Below are 20099 nucleotides of genomic sequence, written 5' to 3'. Positions count from 1 at the left end.
TCACACAAATAAAGACATACCTCTAATTTCGCGTCGAGCTGAGAGTCGGAGGCCACCACATGCTCATCCTCCTTCTTCCCCAGTTTCTTGATGACGGCTTGTTTCGTGGTCCAGTACGTCTCTTTCATTTTATGAAGGGTGGACGTGTTGGTGTTCTCCACAAACCGGTCATAGCTTGACCCTGAATAGCCGTACACCCTAAATAGAATGGTCAAATTGGATAAAATTCAGTTGATAAACTAATTAATAAATGCAGAAAATGGCATTGGGGGCCAGGGACAAGCTGATTTATAAGCCAAAATTAAACTAGATGCTACGGTATCGGTAGTAAAGTGCAGCATTTTGTATTAAACTCTTTATTATAATATTTCGTAATCCTCCATAACTTATATTATACCTTTTTTTTAAAACATAATAATAACTTCATATATATATACTCTTAAGATTAAAATACTTTTTTTTTTTCTACCTATTTTACTAATAAAAGGGTTTTCAATGTTTTAAAGACCGTCTCCAAGCCTTCGGAGTACATCCAACCTATCCATAGATCTCTCTATATTGGCTTCCTGTTTAGTAAGAGTTCAAATCATGGGTGCCAGCAGGAAGAAGTGCTGAAATCTGAAACTAAAATCTCGACACTTTGCCAAACCTGAAAATGTTCCTTCTGAAAATGCGGCCTAAACTTTACTCTTATTTCATCACAGTTTTTTATAGATAGTATGCGCTTGGCTAAGAAGCTCACAACATTGCCATCCGGAAATATAACGGACCAACACACAAAACTGTGTGTATCAATGAACGTTTATAGTCGGGTTAATACAGTTCAGTGAGCATTACTCATAAACGCGGATGGCAAAAAACAATAACAAAGACCTGAGTGACGTCATCTTCGAACTATCTATATTGGCTTCCTGTTTAGTAAGAGAGAACAGAGTTCAAATTTTGCCACTATGTTATTCAAATGATAAAGCACCATCTTACCTCTCAAGGCTTCTTGCATGTCAACACCTGCTAGACCACTAAGATCCCAAAACAAAAGACTTAACTACTACTAATTTTCCCAAATGTGAATTATCTCTATCTGAAAACTCTTTCTCTTTCAGGCCCAACAAAGTATGGAGCATATAAAATGACACATAAATAAAAGATGATTGTTTTGGTTTTCCGTCACCATTTTGTTTTGTGGAGTATTGAAAGCAGTCCTAGGGGTTTTTTTTTCTATTAGGGTTAGCTCGAGGTCAGAGGATTTTTTTTCTATTAGGGTTAGTCATAAGTCTAAGTGAAGGTGCTAGGGTATTTTTTTTTCCTATTAGGGTTAGTTAAAGGTACTAGAGTTTTATTAAAGCTAATCACTGGATTGGATAGTATTTAACTATTTGTGCGGCTATGTGGTCTAGTGGTATGACATTCGCTTTCGGATTGAAAGGTCCTGGGTTCAAGCCTCGCCCGGCGCATAGTTGAGTCCTTGGAGAAGGCTCTTTACTCACATTCTCTCACCGTACGCAGTTGTAAAATAAGTACCTGACCGTTAACAGCATTGTCTCAGTCCACAAAAATTGTAATATAGCCTAACAATGCAGGCGTCACGTCCCGTCCTAAGTAAATGTTAAATGTTGCTGTTGGCCAGGGACCCCTTTGTGAAGTGCTTTGAGGACGTTCAGAGGATATTGCGCTATATAAAAGCTCAACTATCTTAAAAGACGATATAGAAAAGATACTTACGACATTTTGATTAGCTGAGAATTTGTGACAAACTAACTTCCAGAGACAGAGCTGAAAAACGTGAAGTCGATGGGAGGCAAGCACTCGATGTTTTCCTGCTGATATAAAAAGTAAAAACAAAATAAATTTGATGATGGCTTAGAGGGGAAAAAAAGTAATTAATATTATTTAGTTTCATACCTGCCAAATTGAAAACTGAAAATTTAGTAATTTTTATGTCAAATTTTAGTAATTTGACAAGGAAATTCGTAATTTCTGAAATTGTGTACAAACAACTACAATAGTATTATTATTATTCATTATCATTATTACTATTATTATTATTATTATTATTATTATTATTATTATTATTATTATTATTACAGTAGTAGTAGTAGTAGTAGTAGTAGTAGTAGTAGTAGTAGTAGTAGTAGTAGTAGTAGTAGTAATAGTAGTAGTAGTAGTAGTAGTTTTGTTTCTTCTTCTTCTCATACTAAAAATAAAAAATTCGTAATTTTCCACAAAATTTCGTATTTAGCCATGAAATTTGACTAAAATTCGTAAAATTACTAAAAAATTCATGATTCAGCAGGTATGTAGTTTTCAACTTGAGGATGCAATACAGTTTGAGTCCAGTCTGATGAGTGATGGTTCACATGTTTTGCTTACAATTGCCTTCACCATACATCACCTGAATATCTTGAATGCCTTGTGAGGAAATATAAAGACCAAGTCGATCTATGCGATCCGCCAGTTCTTCGTTGATGGAGAAAAACATTCCCAAAACGATGCTTGTTGAGCGCAGTTTTGCATTTTCGGCTCCAATCATATGGAATTTTTTACCACCTAAAACCTGACAATGTGAAAGTCTTCCAGTCTTCAAAAGGCATTTAAAAAAACCAATCTCTTTCATTCTGCTTATCATGATTCTATGTGAACTTCGAACAAGATATCTGTGTGACTGTTGTAGTTGAATGAATGAACTTGTGTGATACCAAAAAAAAACTATTGTAAAGCGCATCTCTAAGCACTATTTGTAGATACTGGCACTCTATCAAATAATAATAATAATAATAATAATAATAATAATAATAATAATAATAATAATAATCATAATAATAATAATCATAATAATAATAATAATAATAATAATAAGACAAAAAAAAGGGGGGGGGGGGGGGGGAGGCAGAGCCGGGATTGGATTCGAACATAGCGTCGATTTCGAGAAGCCTTCTACGTAAGGCGACTTACCCACTCTGCCACAACATCCACATGAATGTCAACGCATATTGAGTATATATAGTAACCTATCCATTAACTGATTTATTGTTTGGGTAATTTTATACTTTTATTGACATTTTATTAACTTTATTTCTTTATATGTGCATTACGAAAGTTTTCAAAGTGAATAAAGGTTTATAGAGCGGGATTTACCAAAATATATGTGTTTAACCAAAGGTGATTATAGACAGACGCTGTCTGCGAATAATCGTCCATCATTATTGACAAGACACTAGCTGTGAATAATTGTCCATCGTGTGTGTAATCGTTATTGACGGACATGTCTGCGAATAAACACAGAGTCAATTTTTAATTTTTAGCCAACAACACTCTCTCTAGGCACTTTGATAACTCCAGTCCAGTGGCCGCCGATAGGCTCACTGTAAGGTGAAACTCGTTTTTTGGAACTTTATTTTTGACCCTTTACTGTTTTGGTCACCATGGCGTTATTTGTGAACCGATGTGACTAACTTTGGTATCATTATAAAGGGCACAAAACAAGCTTTCTAACGGTGTATTTCATTCTTAATTCCTGATTGTATTTCTCAAAAGCTTATGTAATAAAAATTTATAAATTTTTGAATTATAAGAACTTTTTAAATTATGGATACATTTTAATTATACTTCATACATCGATAGACAATTAATTGAAGAATATCTCTGCCAAATTTCATCAAAATTGATACACTCGCTCATTATTTTATTTTTTCCGCCATCAACCCCACTTTTTAGGACAAAAACCTCATATTTTTTCCATTTTCATCTATCCTTAACTCTTTAAGATTCAACCCGACAAAAACCGACAACGGCATAATATTCATGGGCGGGGTAGTCAAGACTGGCCTCAGTAAGTAAAATCCAATCGTTGTGAAGGAAATGACAGGCCCTGTCACTGCCGCAGGGTGTTTTCAGCTTTGATTTTTATAAATTTGCTGACAGAAAAGAAAATACGTTTCAGAAATTGCGATTTAAATCCTATTTTATTTGCGGGTGAAAATCATTGACATTGCACTTTGTTTGGTAAAAATCGGTAAAAAATTACGACTTTGGTGATGAAAAATGACTTTGAAGACCATTATTGTAAACTTTTAAAAATATTATGAATAATTTATAAATCCCTTATTTGTGGGTCTATTTTGTCATTCGAGGTATCAATTTTATTGTAATAAAGAGATAGGAACTTCAGAGTTATTTTTTCTGATGCGAAATTATTACTTTGTAATTTTAGCACCAAGAAAAATAGTCAGTAAATAAATTTGTTACACCTCTTTGATAGACCGCCGGGGTCCGTTCGTGTAGAATTGTGAATCAAGCATCTCAAAGTCTTCGACCAATCACAGGCTATCTATCCAGCTGGCCGAAACAAAGACGCTTCTCCCCGTCGATGTATTACGCTATTGTTATGCAAGGAATATAACACCTTATGTAGGCCTAAAAGCTAAAATCTAAAAGTAAAAAATATAATTCTGAGGAATTTGAAAGTCACATTGCTGAAATCAGCTTGAAAAAGAAGTACATTGGTCTTTGTTTCATAAAAATCGGTTGAAAACCAACTGTTTTACGAATAAATTTGATTTTAAAAATTGCTTTTGTTTATTTTAGCTTTTTTTAGCAACTTTTTTATTTATCGGCCGATTTTCTTGATTTTTATATCATTATTTATATCTCAAAGAGACGAATCAGTGATATACTTTGTTTCAAATGTAACTAGAACATAATTTGGCTTTTTTACCTATCGACCATGCCTGGATAATTTATTCAACAACGTGGCGATGTGACGCAACTATTCCATGGCCGTCTTCCACTGCATCGACGATGATTCAATTCATTGTTGACGGCTGTTGACACGTGAGCTGCCAGAACGACCAATCGTTGAAGGGTCAAGATGCTCAGTAGCCAATCGTTCTTCGGTCAAAAAACTTATGAACTCACGAGAACAAAAGTTTGAAATTTGGTGATGGACAGACCTATGAAATCGTTTCTGGGCGGAGTTTAGCCATGAGTGACCGTAGAAAACGAAAAGGCGACTACAGATATCAAAGAGTAGGCTTATATCATCAAAGGATGTCTACATGATTGACATGGCCATATAGGGAACTCATTATCTACTCCCCCAAAAAGAATCTGAACACGAGAGGGTTAACTTTTTCCATACTTTCCATCCATGAAAATGATTTAATATGAAAATAAAGCTTATTTTCTGACCATTAAAATGATACCTAACACTTGTCATTTATTTTTAATTGAACAAAATTACTGAAAACAATAAGTGGGCCATGTTGACTGTAAAACTCAAAATTTCCCGATCGCCGCGAGATGCTGGTTTTGAGGCAGCAGTGAGATCACAGATTCTCTCTGTAAAATTGACAAAAAATTTCAATAGAAAAATATAAATAACTCTGGAACCGTATGTCGTAGAGAAACAAATAAGGTATCAAATTTTATGTTTTTTCAAGTCCCATCCCCCTGACTGAGTCAAATCAAGATATTTTGAGTTTGAAAATTTTATCAAAGTGCCTAGACTCTCTCACTCCCTCCCTCCTTCTCTCTCTCTCATATTTCCTGTTTTTGTCAAGGACATGCCAGTTGGCAACGAATGAATGGATTGGAAGAAAGTGACAAGATTTGTGATTCGTATGCGTGCAAATCAAGGCTCAACTGAAATCACCATGCATGTACCTGAATAGTTCCAATTTGATTCCTTTTGGTCCCGATGAACCATCAATTTAATTGAAATTTTCAATTTCCAAGGACTCACTAATCACTTCTTGGCAATTCCCACAATATTTTGCAAACTTGTTACAAATTACAAACAATAGGCTATACCTTGTGGCAGAATTTATAGGATCGCCTGTCGTTTAATTTAACGTCCACTCCTTTTGACTCTTGAGGCCAAAATATAAGGACCCGAACTGAAGGCTCAGTCTCAAACTCTCTCACAAAGAGTCAAAGAGGAATCCACTGCATCTTGAATTTGTGCAACCATCATTCTAAATTCCAGTCATCATTATCTTTCTACAACACTGTATTTGATACATGTATGTTGACAAGACTTTCAAAGTATGATTCAAACAATTAAAATGCAACAAATATTGACTTAACTGACATCGACAACATTTTTGTGATGACACCTTGGCACTGACACTGTGGCAAGTGTCATCGGCCGGACCGGAATGATGAACCTTGACAGCTGAATTAACGAAATAGAAAGTGAATATTAAACAAAAAAGCAAAAAAGGTTAAATATTACTCTTACAATTTTCAAAATCCAACACACTCCAACTGCAAAATCAATTGTGATTATTTCAATCAATTAAAAATGTTTACAAAGCTGGCTGATGTTGTCGTCTGATGGGACGGCAGCCATTTTTGTTTAGAAATCACTCGTATCCTATCGTGAACTTCCGTGAACTTTCGTCAACAAGAAAATCGATCTCGGGCATCAATCTCATCAAGGGAAGCGACTGTATTAATTCACACAATTGTTCAGTTTATTATTTTATACTGAATTATTTCCCCTGCGAAAAGCCACACCACACACAATAAACCTTTTCATAAAGCATAAGCAACAACTATGAGATACAGGGGCGGTTGCTGGCTGTTTATTTAAGGCGGCATGAATCGAAGAACAACGACAACAAAAATAGACTGCCATATAAAATGTCTTCCTTTGAATATCAACTGTGATAACAGTCAATAATAGAAGGATAGAAAATCCAACCTCAATACACTACTTATCTACTCCAAAGACAATAACATTACAAGTTGAACTGCTCTGTTTGTCGGGTTAATGGCTAATGGACTGGGATTCTTATTTATAGCATCATGGGGCTCTACTCGGTGAATGATTTGTGAAATATTCGTATTGATGATTAAAATCCATTTCAGCCAAACGAATAGCAATAAAATCTAGATATATATTTATTGTAATTTTCTTCATTCGTATGTTTTGATTACAACAAACCTGTTCTTCCAATGATAAAACTGATATTATGGTTTTGATTTCACCCAAGTCAGGCCTCGAGGTGTGCAAAACTAAATTTGCCGGCCTGACCAGTTATTTTAGCAGTAAAGAGTATCAGTGCAGTTGTTTGTGGGGGGAGGTAGATAACCGAAGTTTTAAAACAGAAGAAAACGGTCTTTTATATAAAATACTTGGGCGGCCTGTTGACTTTTTGGCTCATGGTAGCCCCCATACCCCACCCTCAGCTCATTGTCGCACGTCATCTCGCATCGCGTGGGACAAGAAGAAAAAGAGAGCCGTCTGTGATGATGCACAACCTTCGTATAGATAGTTCGAAGATGACGTCACTCAGGCCTTTGTTATTGTTTTTTGCCATCCGCGTTTATGAGTAATGCTCACTGAACTGTATTAACATGACTATAAACGTTCATGGATACACACAATTTTGTGTGTTGGTCCGTTATACTTCCGGATGCCAATGTTATGAGCTTCTTAGCCAAGCGCAAACTATCTATAGTATGTATTTATCACGCTCGAGGAGAGATGCGCGAGTGTTAATGAAAAGCAGCATATGCAAAAACTGAGACGAAAAGCAATATCTGCTAAATTTGAAAAATATAGGGCGGCACAAAACAACTTCGCTCAATAGACCGACCGCCAGTGCCAAGCGCATACTATCTGTAGATCTCTCTCTCTCTCTCTCTCTCTCTCTCTCTCTCTCTATATATATATATATATATATATATATATATATATATATAATCTGTGCGGCTATGTGGTCTAGTGGTATGACACTCGCTTTCGGATCGGAAGGTCCTGGGTTCGAGCCTCGTGCTCGGCGCATAGTTGAGTCATTGGAAAAGGCTTATTACTCACATTCTCTCACCGTACTCAGGTGTAAAATGAGTACCTGGCCGTTAACAGCATTGTCTTTGTCCGAACAATTGTAATATCGCCTAACAGGCGTCATGCATTTCCCGTCCTACATGTTAAATGTTGCTGTTGACCAGGGATCCCTTGTAAAGCGCTTTGAGCACATTTAGTGGATGTTGCGCTATATAAAGCTAAAAAAAGCTCAATCTCTCCCACGAGATGAGCAGTCATCTCCAAGCGTGCGTTCAATTTCGATGCCCGATCACAGCTCAACGACCTTCTTAGGCAGTCCCGAAACGTATTGTACACAAAATAATGCATATTATTATAAGTCGTGTAAAGGAGATTGGGAGAAGGATTTCTATGCGCATTGAGCATGGTGAAAACATGGATTTGCGCTGCTTTGTCAACGGGTAATTCATCAACCCAATCAAAGCTGGAATTCCAGTTTTACCAGTAGGTACTCTCTCTCTCTCTCTCTCTCTCTCTCTCTCTCTCTCTCCTTCTCTCTCTCTCTCTCTGTCTGTCTCTCTCTCCTTCTCTCTCTCTCTCTCTCCTCTCTCTCTCTCTCTCTCTCTCTCTCCTCTCTCTCTACTCTCTCTCTCTCTCTCTCTCTCAATCTCTCTCTCTCAATCTCTCTCTCTCTCTCTCTCTCTCTTCTCTCAATCTCTCTCTCTCTCTCTCTCAATCTGAACAATGGCGGACGCCCGTACGAAATATTTCTCCGGCGAGCATAAAGCGTATCCAGAAGAAAAATAACACATACTTTTGATCATGTTTTGACTTTTACACATTCTGATCATAAGACATATAAAAAGTTCTAGCCAGCATGAAAAATAAAAAGTCATGATTTTCTTTGTTTAGAACCAAGATGGCCGCCGTTGCCAGGCGGCGTGACACCAGACTATAGATAGTTCGAAGATGACGTCACTTAGGCCTTTGTTATTGTTTTTGCCATCCGCGTTTGTGAGTTGTTCTCACTAAACTGTATTAACCAGACTATAAAAGTTTATGGTTACACAGAGTTTGTGTGTTGGTCCGTTATACTTCCGGATGGCAATGTTGTGAACTCCTTGGCCAAGCGCATACTATCTATTGAATCGTATTCCTAACCTGCCCAAGCTTGCGAGTACGCGTTGGGAACAAAGTTCGAATTCCAAAACGTAAGATTGTATGAAATATTTTATTCTAGCCCTCCTTAATCAATTCCGATTTCGTCATCTTTGAATAAAAGACATGTTCACAACAAACACTTAAATAATATTTCTTTTTAAAGAATCAAATTTTTCGTGAAATTTAACGATTTATAATCTGACGTCATTCCGCGTTACTATTTTTAGGAAGAGGGGTAGAATAATAACAATTCATACATCAAATGTGACCCTTCGCCTCAAAATGGTATTAAGTTGGGTTGGTAAAGATGTTGAAAAATTGAATTTATAGTCAGAAATATCAGACTTGTGTTGAGTTTATACGATTTATTGAGGAGAATGGATACCATATTTTAGGGTGCTAATGCCAACAATTTATATTTTTGACCAGTTTAACATTAAATTCGGCTTTTAAGCATCTGGTTCTTTCCGAAATAATACCGTTTTGAGACGATGGGTCACAAATATGAATGAAATAACATTACTATGTATGTATAAAACGTCATATTATAGAAACCTTTCTATGGTAAAATATCACAACATTGGTCACGCCCCTTTCCACGCCCCCCAATAATAGTAATAGCCTACTACTAAAGCCGCTACGTCATAAAATTGAATGGCAGGGGAGGGCCTTTGAAATTCTCACTGCGTGTCAGTCCGTCAAGTCATAGAACGTAAGGGGTGGGGCTTCAACTAACTTTATCACTATCAACAAACACGAGGGGGAGAGGAAGAAGAAGAGGGGTGGGGGGGGGGGGGGGTGTAGGTGTTCAAATAGATAAAACAATCGTGTTTGCTTTTCCACTGTCCATCGTTTGAGAACTCCTCTGGGGAGGCCTTCCGAAAGCTCCTACATCCCCAGTATTTTTATTTTTTTTTAAATAATGTTCTAGTAAGGGGTTTGGGAGGGGAGAAAATTAAAAAAAAAAAGTCTCACCCCCCCCCCTCCCAAACCCCCTACTAGAACAAGAATACTGGCGGTGTAGGAGCTTTCGGAAGGCCTCGCCTTCGCTCCTGTGTCGTTACTGTTATCTTGTTTTCTTGTCTAACTGGTATTATAGGGCCTTTTAAAACACGAGGGGTGGGTGGGGCTTCCGCTGTTACCTCTCTCTACAACACCAGGACGAGAAGGGGGGGGGGTGGAGGGGGGGGGGGGGGGGGGGAGAAGGGAAGAAGAGATAGGCGAGTGGATAAAGCATTGCCCTGACACCAGGTGAACCGGATATCGAGCTCCACTGTAGGCCTCATTGCAATGCTGCACTGCGGCAATCGCCTGAGTTATGTCAGTCTTGTTTAGAGACAGACACTTTAGATAGAAAAAGATTCAGTGAGGACGAATAAAGGGAATGCTATCTTTATACAGCCTGTGTTCTTTTTTGTTTGTTTGTTTTTACTTAAAGGCATACCAAAGTTCTCCTCAAAATAACTATCCCTCCCCCCCCCCCCCCCCCCCCCCCCCCCCCACTACAAGAAAAAAAAATTCAGCTAAAAAACAAAATTAAAAATTAAAAAAAAAAAAAAAAAAAAAAAAAAAAAAAAAAAAAAAAAAAAACTGCAGAAAGAAAAAAGCAAAACAAAACAAAAGCAAGCAAACGAGCCAAAAAAAAAAAACATAAAAAAAAACAACAACAAAAAAAAAACAAAAACAACAACAACCCCCCCCCCCCCAAAAAAAAAAAAAAAACAAAAAAAAAAAACAAAAAAAAAACAGGTTTAGTGCGCCTTAGTAATTTTGTGCAATATCGTACTCAGGTGTAAAATGAGTACCTGGCTGTTCACATCGTGGTCCTAGTCAAAAAAGAAGGGGGGGGGGGGGGGGAAAAATGTGATATCGCCTTGCAGGCGTCATGTCTCTTGCAAGATACTACTGATGTGTTTCTGTTGACCAGGGACCCCTTGTAAAGCGCTTTGAGCACGTTTAGTGGAAATTGCTATATTAATATGCTCAATATGTTTTCGTAATTTTGACGATAAAATCAAATGTTAGCTTTATTATTTAGGGGCAGCGTCGTCTTTGCTTCAAACCCGAAAGGTAACGAGTTCGATCACCCGCCGCTGCACTGTGTGGCCTTGAGCAAGTCACCTCGCCCTAGCTCAATTTGCGGCGCTGAAAGGTAGCCGAGTTCGATTACCCCCCCCCCCCCCCGCGCTGTGTGGACTTGAGCAAGTCACTTCGCCCTAACTCGCTTTGCGGGGCGCTGCACTGCGGCTAACGCCTGGGTTATTCCAGTCTTCTCTTGGAAAAGACCCTAAAGACAAATTTCCCCTTTGGGACGAATTAAGATATTTATTTCTCTTAATTTAACTCTCTTCTTACCAGCCGCCATTTTCAGGATTTTTTCATTTCATTTTTTTACCAACTGAGAAAACGGTGTCACTAGGGTATATTCTAAGGAAAGACTGGAATAACCCAGGCGTTAGCCGCAGTGCAGAGCCGCAAATTGAGCTAGGGCGAGGTGACTTGCTCAAGGCCACACAGCGCAGCGGCGGGTGATCGAACTCAGTACCTTTCGGGTACGAAGTAAAGACCGTACTGCTGAGCCATTCTGCTGAGCGGACAAAGGGAAATAATGTCATGTGATTGATTTGATCAACCAATCAGCTTACCGGATTTATAATTATTATTATAATAAAGGGATTCAAGGGGGATAATTCATTAATTTTACACTCTCCTCTCCGTCCCAATTCCTCCCCCCCCCCCCCCCCCCCCCCCCCCCCCCCAATCCACCAACGTCCAAAATCCCCCCAAACCACCGCCCCTCTCCCTCCCTTCGACTCCCGACGCTCTGCCAGTCAGTCAGTCAGTCAATCAGTCAATCCGTCTGCTTACCTTGTCGCAGACACCCCCCTCCACTGCCCTCCCCCTTCCACACACACACGCACACATCTGACCCCCCCCCCCTCCCCCACCAACCACCACCACCACCACCCAATCCCTTCACAACCGTCACCTCTCGAACTGTACCGCGTCTTGACTTATAATTTAGGAGTCGAGAGTTTTGTTTCGTTTTGTTTTTATTTGTATTTTTACAACTCTCACTCTTCCTCTCTTTTTCTTTTATTTCCTTTTATTTGTCTTCTTTTAATATCAGTTCTTTAAGCGAGGAGGTACATTCGGTTGACAGCTGTTTGTTTGTGTGACGTAAACTGTATTGGATTTTTACGAAAACGTTATTATTATTATTATTATTATTATTATTATTATTATTATTATTATTATTATTATTATTATTATTATTATTATTATTTACTATTTTTACTATTATTATTATTATTATTATTATTATTATTATTATTATTATTATTATTATTATTATATTATTATTATTATTATTATTTTATTATTACTATTATTATTACTATTATTATTATTATTATTATTATTATTATTATTATTATTATTATTATTATTATTATTATTATTATTATTAAACAATCTATATTAATCAATTGATTTCGTTGATTATTAGTTTAGCTAAAATATAATATATTTTTGCTTTATTCTTTGTTTTTCTATTTGATATTTCGATGGATTGTAGTAAACTGTCTTTAGTTCTTGAAATGATAAAAAGAATAATTTTTATGTTGAATTCCTGTGTCGTGTTGTTGCAGTGGTGTAGTGATAAATACACTTCACAGGATAGTAAAGAATTATGTGGTTCGAGTCCTGAGGTGCTTAGTTGATTCATTAAAAAAAAATAATAGAAGGAACAAAATTGACGTCATCCAGCTCTTTGTTATTTTTTAACCATCCATTTTTATACGAGTTGTTCTCACTAAATCGGACTATAGATAGTATGCGCTTGGCTAAGAAACTCACAACATTGCCATCCGGAAGTATAACGGACCAAAACACAAAACTATGTGTAATCATGATTTTTATAGTCAGGTTAATACAGTTTAGTCAGAATCACTCACAAACGCGGATGGCAAAATATAATAACAAAGGCTTGAGTGACGTCATCTTCGTTCTATCTATATACGTTTAAGATTACACATAGTTTTGTGAGTTGGTACGTATTATCTGGCTGGCGAATGTTGTGAGTTTTAAAGCTAAAAGCATAGCATCCATAGAGAAACAAGTAAAATAAATTAAATATTGTAATGTTGCCTAATAGGCGTCATATAAGTGTTGCTGTTGGCCTGGGACCCCTTATAAAAAGGTTTGAGGACGTTTAGTGGATATTGCGCTATATAAATTCTCAAGTATAATTTTCTGGCCAAATTACGCTTCAACAGTCATGACGTCACTTCCCCCGTAAACGACGCAGAGTAACTTAGTAACTGGTTCTAAACTATCGGAACAATGACAATGGCGGACGCCCTTATGAAATACTTCTCCGACGAGCATAAAAGTGTATCCAGAGGAGAAAAACTTTATATATATCTGATCATGTTTTGAATTTTATACATTCTGATTACATGACATGTGAAAAAGTTCTAGCCAGCGTGAAGAATAAAAAGTACCGATTTTCTTTGTTTAGAACCAAGCTGCTCGTTGCTGGGCGGACGTGACATCAGACTATTGAATCCTATAAGTTGAAGAATAAAACGCGTTTTGTAAGTGTGAGTTTAATCTGAAGAGCATGCTTTACATTCCTGAATATTGCTCACAATTTTTGACTCTCTTTCAATTTAAAAATAAAATGGTTTATATAGAGATACTGGGTGGAGTTATACTTCCGGATGGCAATGTTATGAGTTTCTTAGCCAAGCGCGTACTATCTATACACACAAAACTCTGTGTAACAATTAACTTTTATAGTCTGGATAATACAGTTAAGTGAGAATTACTCATAAACGTGGATGGCAAAAAAAACAACCAGTAAACAATAACAAAGATCTTAGTGACGTCAACTTCGTACAAGATCTATCTAGAGATCGGTCCCATTACTTAAGTAATACGCCAAACAAACATCTGATATCAACAGGAATCACTCTTGTTCTCCAAAGTTACCAATAAATAGGATTCAATAGTCTGATGTCACGTCCGCCCAGCACCTTGGTTCTAAACAAAGAAAATCGGTACTTTTTATTCTTCATGCTGGCTAGAACGTTCTCATCATGTCATGTGATCAGATTGTATAAAAGCCAAAACACGATCAGATTTATCATGTTTTCTCCTCTGGACACACTTTTATGCTCGTTGGAGAAGTATTTCATAAGGGCATCCGCCATTATTCCGATAGTTTAGAACCAGTTACTAGGTTACTATGCGTCATTACGAGGGAAGTGACGTCACGACTGATGAATCCTATTGGAGGTTATAATTTTGCCCAAGAAAAAGAACAAAACCCAAAAGTGTCTGAAGCTTGACCTTTCTGGTCAAAGTGCAGTCAATGCCTTAACCACTCGGAAAAATAATAACCCCCCCCCCCCCCCCCCCACCACCGCCCACCCCACCCTTTCTCTGTCTCAATGGGAAAGCGTTTGTTCATTACTTGTGTGTTAAAATAAATAAATAAAAAAAAAAAAAAAAAATTCCCTTTATTCATCCCATAGGGGAAATTTGTCTCTAGGGTCTATTCCAAGGGAAGACTGGAATAACCCAGGCGTCAGCAGCAGTGCAGCGCCGCAAATTGAGCTTGGGCGGGGTGACTTGCTCAAGGCCACACAGCGCAGCGGGTAATCTAGCTCTTTTTAATTCAGAAAAGTGAGTGGAGCAGGCACTTATGTTGGTAACAACAAGATATGAGGTGAGTAGAAAAGTGCCAGAAGACAATAGAGAATAAAAAATTTTTCGCGGCGGTGGTGAGGTTTGAACCTGCGACCTTATTGGTACGACAACTCCGCCTGGCAGGTGAGAGCGTGGCTCTACCGTGTGAGCTATCCACGAACACAAAAATATTCGTTTCAAACCCAAGTCATTTCTAGATCACTCTCTCACCCACTTCTTGAGACCGCCGATTCGTTCGCACACCACCATCGCGAAGTAATTTTGACCAGCAGTTAAGCTTTATAGCCACTATTCTCAACACAAACATATAACATAGAAACGATTGAGACATTGAGTATGCTCCGGTGTATGGGGTGAATTTTTAATTCAGAAAAGTGAGTGGAGCAGGCACTTATGTTGGTAACAACAAGATATGAAGTGAGTAGAAAAGTGCCAGAAGACAATAGAGATGCCTTAACCACTCGGAAAAATAATAACCCCCCCCCCCCCCCCCCACCACCGCCCACCCCACCATTTCTCTGTCTCAATGGGAAAGCGTTTGTTCATTACTTGTGTGTTAAAATAAATAAATTAAAAAAAAAAAAAAATTCCCTTTATTCATCCCATAGGGGAAATTTGTCTCTAGGGTCTATTCCAAGGGAAGACTGGAATAACCCAGGCGTCAGCAGCAGTGCAGCGCCGCAAATTGAGCTTGAGCGGGGTGACTTGCTCAAGGCCACACAGCGCAGCGGGTAATCTCGTACCAATAAGGTCGCAGGTTCAAACCCCACCACCGCCGCGAAAAAATTTTTTATTCTCTATTGTCTTCTGGCACTTTTCTACTCACTTCATATCTTGTTGTTACCAACATAAGTGCCTGCTCCACTCACTTTTCTGAATTAAAAAGTAATCTAGCTCTGTACCTTTCGGGTACGAAACGAAGACCGTACCGCTGAGCCACGCTGCTCACAATCTAGAGGATAATCGATCATCGCCTTCGTTAACGCATTAATGCATGCTTTGAGGTCAAATACTCACAACATCCGCCACTCGGATATAATGTTCTGACACCATGGCTTACTCGACTCAGGCCTGACCAATGAATGAATTAATTTATATAGCGCCTAGATCCACAATGTGCTCAGAGGCGCTTTACAATGCAAATAAAACACAACAATAAATTGATAATTTAAGCATAAAATCTATCATATTGGAATAGCATTAATCAATTTGTAATTTAATTACCACGCATTGTGCTACAAGATGAAAATTGCAGATATCTATAACATGTGCGGCAGTAGACAAAGGCGATAACAGGTTTATCTTAACAGTTGGGTTTTTAATGGTAAACAATGCAGTTATCTAATAAAATCATTAATATACTCATTTAGGCATTGTATGAGTACTATAAACCATTAAAAAAGCCAGAAATATGTGACCCTTCGCCTCAAAACAGTATTAAGTCGGGATGGTTAAGATGTTGAAAATTGAATTTATAGCCAGAAATATCAGACTTGTGTTGAGTTTGTATGTTTTATTGAGGAGAATGGAAACCATATTTTAGGGTGCTAATGCCATTAATTTATATTTTTGACCAGTTTAACAATTAAATTCGGATTTTAAGCATGTGGTTCGTTCCGACATAATACCGTTTTGAGACGACGGGTCACATATTATTACTGAGAAAAAAATAATAAAAGAGTAAGCCATGTCTGACACACAAAAATGTGTATCGTTAAACGTTTTTAGTCTGATTAAACTCCGATTTTCCTGTAGTTGGTAAGAAGAGGGTTAAAGGTGGTCCCTCAAAGACATTAGGCCCATATGGAGCTGGAGTTTATCCCGGTTTCTATAACGTGAAACGGACAATAGCAATTGCTAGCTATCCGTTGGATAGGACGCTAGTCTATCGCAAAGTACTTTCCGCCAAATATAACAAGACTCAGCTTTGTATCATTCACTGCTGGGTGGATAGGTGGGAGATAGGGGGGGGGGGGGGGGGGGGGGGGGGGGGGGGGGGGGGGGGGGGGGGGGGGGGGGGGGGGGGGGGGGGGGAGGTCAGAAAATTATCTCGACTGCACCCCCGGGATCGATCTCGGTCCATTTGCGTGTGAAGCGAGTGCTCTACCAACTGAGCTTACAAAAATTATATATTCAAATTTAGCTTTAGTTGAGCTTCTTAAAGAGCTTTATATAGCGCAATATCCACTAAATGTTCTCAAAGCGCTTTACAAGGGGTCCCTAGTAAACAGCAACATTTAACATGTAGGACGGAACATGCCGCCTGTTAGGCGATATTACAATTTTTCGGACAGAGTCACCGCTGTTAACGGCCACGTACTCATTTTACACATGAGTACGGTGAGAGAATGTGAGTAAAGAGCCTTTTCCAAGGACTCAACTATGCGTCGAGCGCGAAGCTCGAACCCAGGACCTTCCGATCCGAAAGCGAGTGTCATACCACTAGACCACATAGTTATCGGGGGTCCCCCTGTCTGGATTTGGAGTGATGAATGATATTTTGTTTTTTTTTAATTGTGACCCCTCGTCTCAAAACGGTATTAAGTCGGGATGATTAAGATGCGGAAAATGACATTTGTAGCCAGAAATATCAGACTTAAGTTGTGTTTATATGCTTTATAGAGGAGAAGGAATATCATATTTTACTGTACTAAATACCAACGTTTCATATTTTAGACCAGTTTAACTATAATTTTACTTGTTAGCATCTGGTCATTCCCAACTTAATACCGTTTTGAGACGAGGGGTCACATTAAAAAAAAATATATAAAACTGTTTTTGCGGTAGACTGAAGAAGGGTTTTGAGCCCGAAACATTTTTTCTTTTTTTTTTTTTTGTTGTTGTTGGTATTTTTATACTTTTTCGAAGCTGTTGTGTTTATTTTTGTCATTTCCTTCTTTTTTTCTTTTCTTTTTCAAATAATTTATTAGTAATGAAGACATCAGAATGACGACGAATGTGTATCTAGGCGACCTTGACCCCTAGTTTGGCTGTGGTCAGTCAAGGTCATTGTTTTTGGTATAACGTTTGGAAATGGTCAAACAAATTCAAAATGTCGGAGGAGTGTGTGAATTATAACAATCAACATTGTCGACGGTATCATCATCATCATCATCATCATCGTCGTCGTCGTCATCATCTATATCAATCGTCATTATTGTCATCATCATCTTTGTCGTCGTCATCGTTGTTGTCCGAGTCATCGGCTGGACCATGGTCAATACCAGCGACAGATTGTGAAAACAGGCGTTTTCAACACCGATGGGAATAACTAGATAGAAAGATGTTTCCTCATAAAGGTAAGATGTTGTTCATTAGATACCTAATTGATTGAATGATTGATTGATTGAATGATTGATTGATTGATTGATTGAATGATGATTCATTGGTTGATTAATCGATTGATTAATTGATTGATTTGATTGATTGATTTGATTGATTGAATGAAATAATAAATGAATGATAAATTGATTGAATGATTGATTGATTGATTGAATGAGAGAATGAATGGATGATTGAATGATTGATTGAATGATGATTCATTGATTGATTAATCGATTGATTGATTTATTGATTGATTTGATTGATTGAATGAAATAATGAATGAATAATTAATTGATTGAATGATTGATTGAATGAATGAATCAATGATCGATTGATCGATTGATTGAATGCTTGATGGATTGATTGATTGATTGATTGATTGATTGATTGACTGATTGATTGATTGATTGATTGATTGATTGATTGATTGATTGATTGATTGGCCAATTCGTTTGGTCGTTCATTCTGTTATTTGCGGCTATTTTTGGTCTAGTGATACGACACTTACTTTCAGACATACAGGTCGCGAGTTCGAGTCCCGCTCTGGTTCCGCGAACATCTTGTTTCTCTGGCTATTGGTGCTATGCGCTTAGGTAAAATATTTTAACATTCGCCAGTCGGATGCAATGCTCGTACCAATACACACACACACAGACACACAGACACACACACACACACACACACACACAGCTATTTGTAATCTTGAACGTTTATCTTGTGATCGGTGTAATCTTAGTGAGAACTAATCACCAAACTGGCTGTCTGAAAAACAAAATCAGAGAGCCAAGTGACGTAAATTTCGTTCCATCTATACCTTCATCTTTCGCCATCTGAACCGTCCTGGTACAACACCGCTTTGAAATGACGGGTCACTATTAACAAACCTGCCAACTTGAAAATTAAAAAAAAAAAAAAAAACTTTTCAGAGGGAAGAAGTAGAAGTCACTATAATACTCTTCAACAGTCATGACGTCACTTCCCTCGTAATGACGCATGGTAACTTAGTAACTGGCTCTAAAATATCGGAACAATGGCGGACGCCCTTATGAAATATTTCTCCGACGAGCATAAAAGCGTATCCAGAGGGGGAAAAAACAACATTATTAATATGATCATATTTTGACTTTTAATCATTCTGATCACATGACATATGGAAAGTTCTAGCAAGCATGAAGAATAAAAAGTACCGATTTTCTTTGTTTAGAACCAGGCTGCTCGCCGTTGCTGGGCGACGTGACGACAGACTATTGAATCCAATTAAATTTACAAATTTATATTTTGCCCTTAGCAGAAAAAAAATTATAAATAAATCAATCGACGCGAGCTTTTATATAGCGCAATATCCTCTAAGTGTGCTCAAAGCGCTTTACAAAAATATGCCTTCAAAAAACCCTGATTAGATGCTTTCTGACACTAAACTTTACTTTTTAACACATTGTATTGAATCAAAAATTTCTATTTTTTTTTTCTGCTGTTGAAGCCAAAAATTCGTGTTTTTTTTTGTTTTATTTTTACGAATTCTTCGTTAGTGTTTGGCAGGTCTGCAATAATGAGGAGAAAAGAAAGAAAGAAATAAAGAAAGAGAGAATGAAAGAAAGAGAGAAATAAAGAAAGAGAGAAAGAAAGAAAGAAAGAAAGAAAAGCGAGAAAGAAATATAGAAAGAAAGAGAGAAAGAAAGAAAGAAAGAAAGAGAGAAAGAAAGAAAGAGAGAAAGAAAGAAAGAAAAGAGAGAAAGAGAGAAAGAAATATGGAAAGAAAGAAAGGGAGAAAGAAAGAAAGAAAAGAGAGAAAGAGAGAAAGAAATATAGAAAGAAAGAAAGGTAGAAAGAAAGAAAGAAAAGAGAGAAAGAGAGAGAGAAATATAGAAAGAAAGAAAGGGAGAAAGAAAGAAAGAAAGAAAAGAGAGAAAGAGAGAAAGAAATATAGAAAGAAAGAGAGAAAGAAAGAAAGAAAGAAAAGAGAGAAAGAGAGAAAGAAATATAGAAAGAAAGAAAGAGAGAAAGAAAGAAAGAAAAGAGAGAAAGAGAGAAAGAAATATAGAAAGAAAGAAAGGGAGAAAGAAAGAAAGAAAAGAGAGAAAGAGAGAAAGAAATATAGAAAGAAAGAAAGGGAGAAAGAAAGAAAGAA

The 20099-nt window shown here is 37.5% G+C and overlaps 2 protein-coding genes across 7 annotated transcripts in view; one reads left to right on the top strand and one right to left on the bottom strand.

The window, feature by feature from the left end:
- The window catches only part of LOC144959165 (islet cell autoantigen 1-like), a 29192-nt gene extending 22817 nt beyond the window's left edge, over window positions 1-6375 (bottom strand). For 3 of the 6 annotated variants that reach the window (XM_078891692.1, XM_078891695.1, XM_078891697.1), the window contains exons 1-3: window positions 6239-6375; window positions 1723-1820; window positions 21-198 (exon numbers count right to left, since the gene is read on the bottom strand). In XM_078891692.1, the coding sequence (XP_078747818.1) occupies window positions 21-198; window positions 1723-1727 (183 nt within the window). In that variant the 5' untranslated portion in view covers window positions 1728-1820; window positions 6239-6375. The remainder of the gene's footprint in view (window positions 1-20; window positions 199-1722; window positions 1821-6238) is intronic. The other 3 variants (XM_078891696.1, XM_078891694.1, XM_078891693.1) reach the window with 3 other exon arrangements.
- Window positions 6376-11972: 5597 nt separating this feature from the next.
- The window catches only part of LOC144958573 (thrombospondin-type laminin G domain and EAR repeat-containing protein-like), a 90359-nt gene continuing 82232 nt past the window's right edge, over window positions 11973-20099 (top strand). The window contains exons 1-2 of the mRNA XM_078890643.1: window positions 11973-12119; window positions 17578-17946. Of these exons, the coding sequence (XP_078746769.1) occupies window positions 17931-17946 (16 nt within the window). The 5' untranslated portion in view covers window positions 11973-12119; window positions 17578-17930. The remainder of the gene's footprint in view (window positions 12120-17577; window positions 17947-20099) is intronic.

This window comes from Berghia stephanieae, chromosome 13, assembly GCF_034508935.2.
Source record: "Berghia stephanieae isolate SIO BIC M18660-M18661 chromosome 13, UCSD_Bste_1.3, whole genome shotgun sequence".
In the NCBI taxonomy this organism is placed as follows: Eukaryota; Metazoa; Mollusca; class Gastropoda; order Nudibranchia; family Aeolidiidae; genus Berghia; species Berghia stephanieae.
Note: the sequence above shows the minus strand (reverse complement) of the source record. Positions and strands in the feature narration are given on the sequence as shown.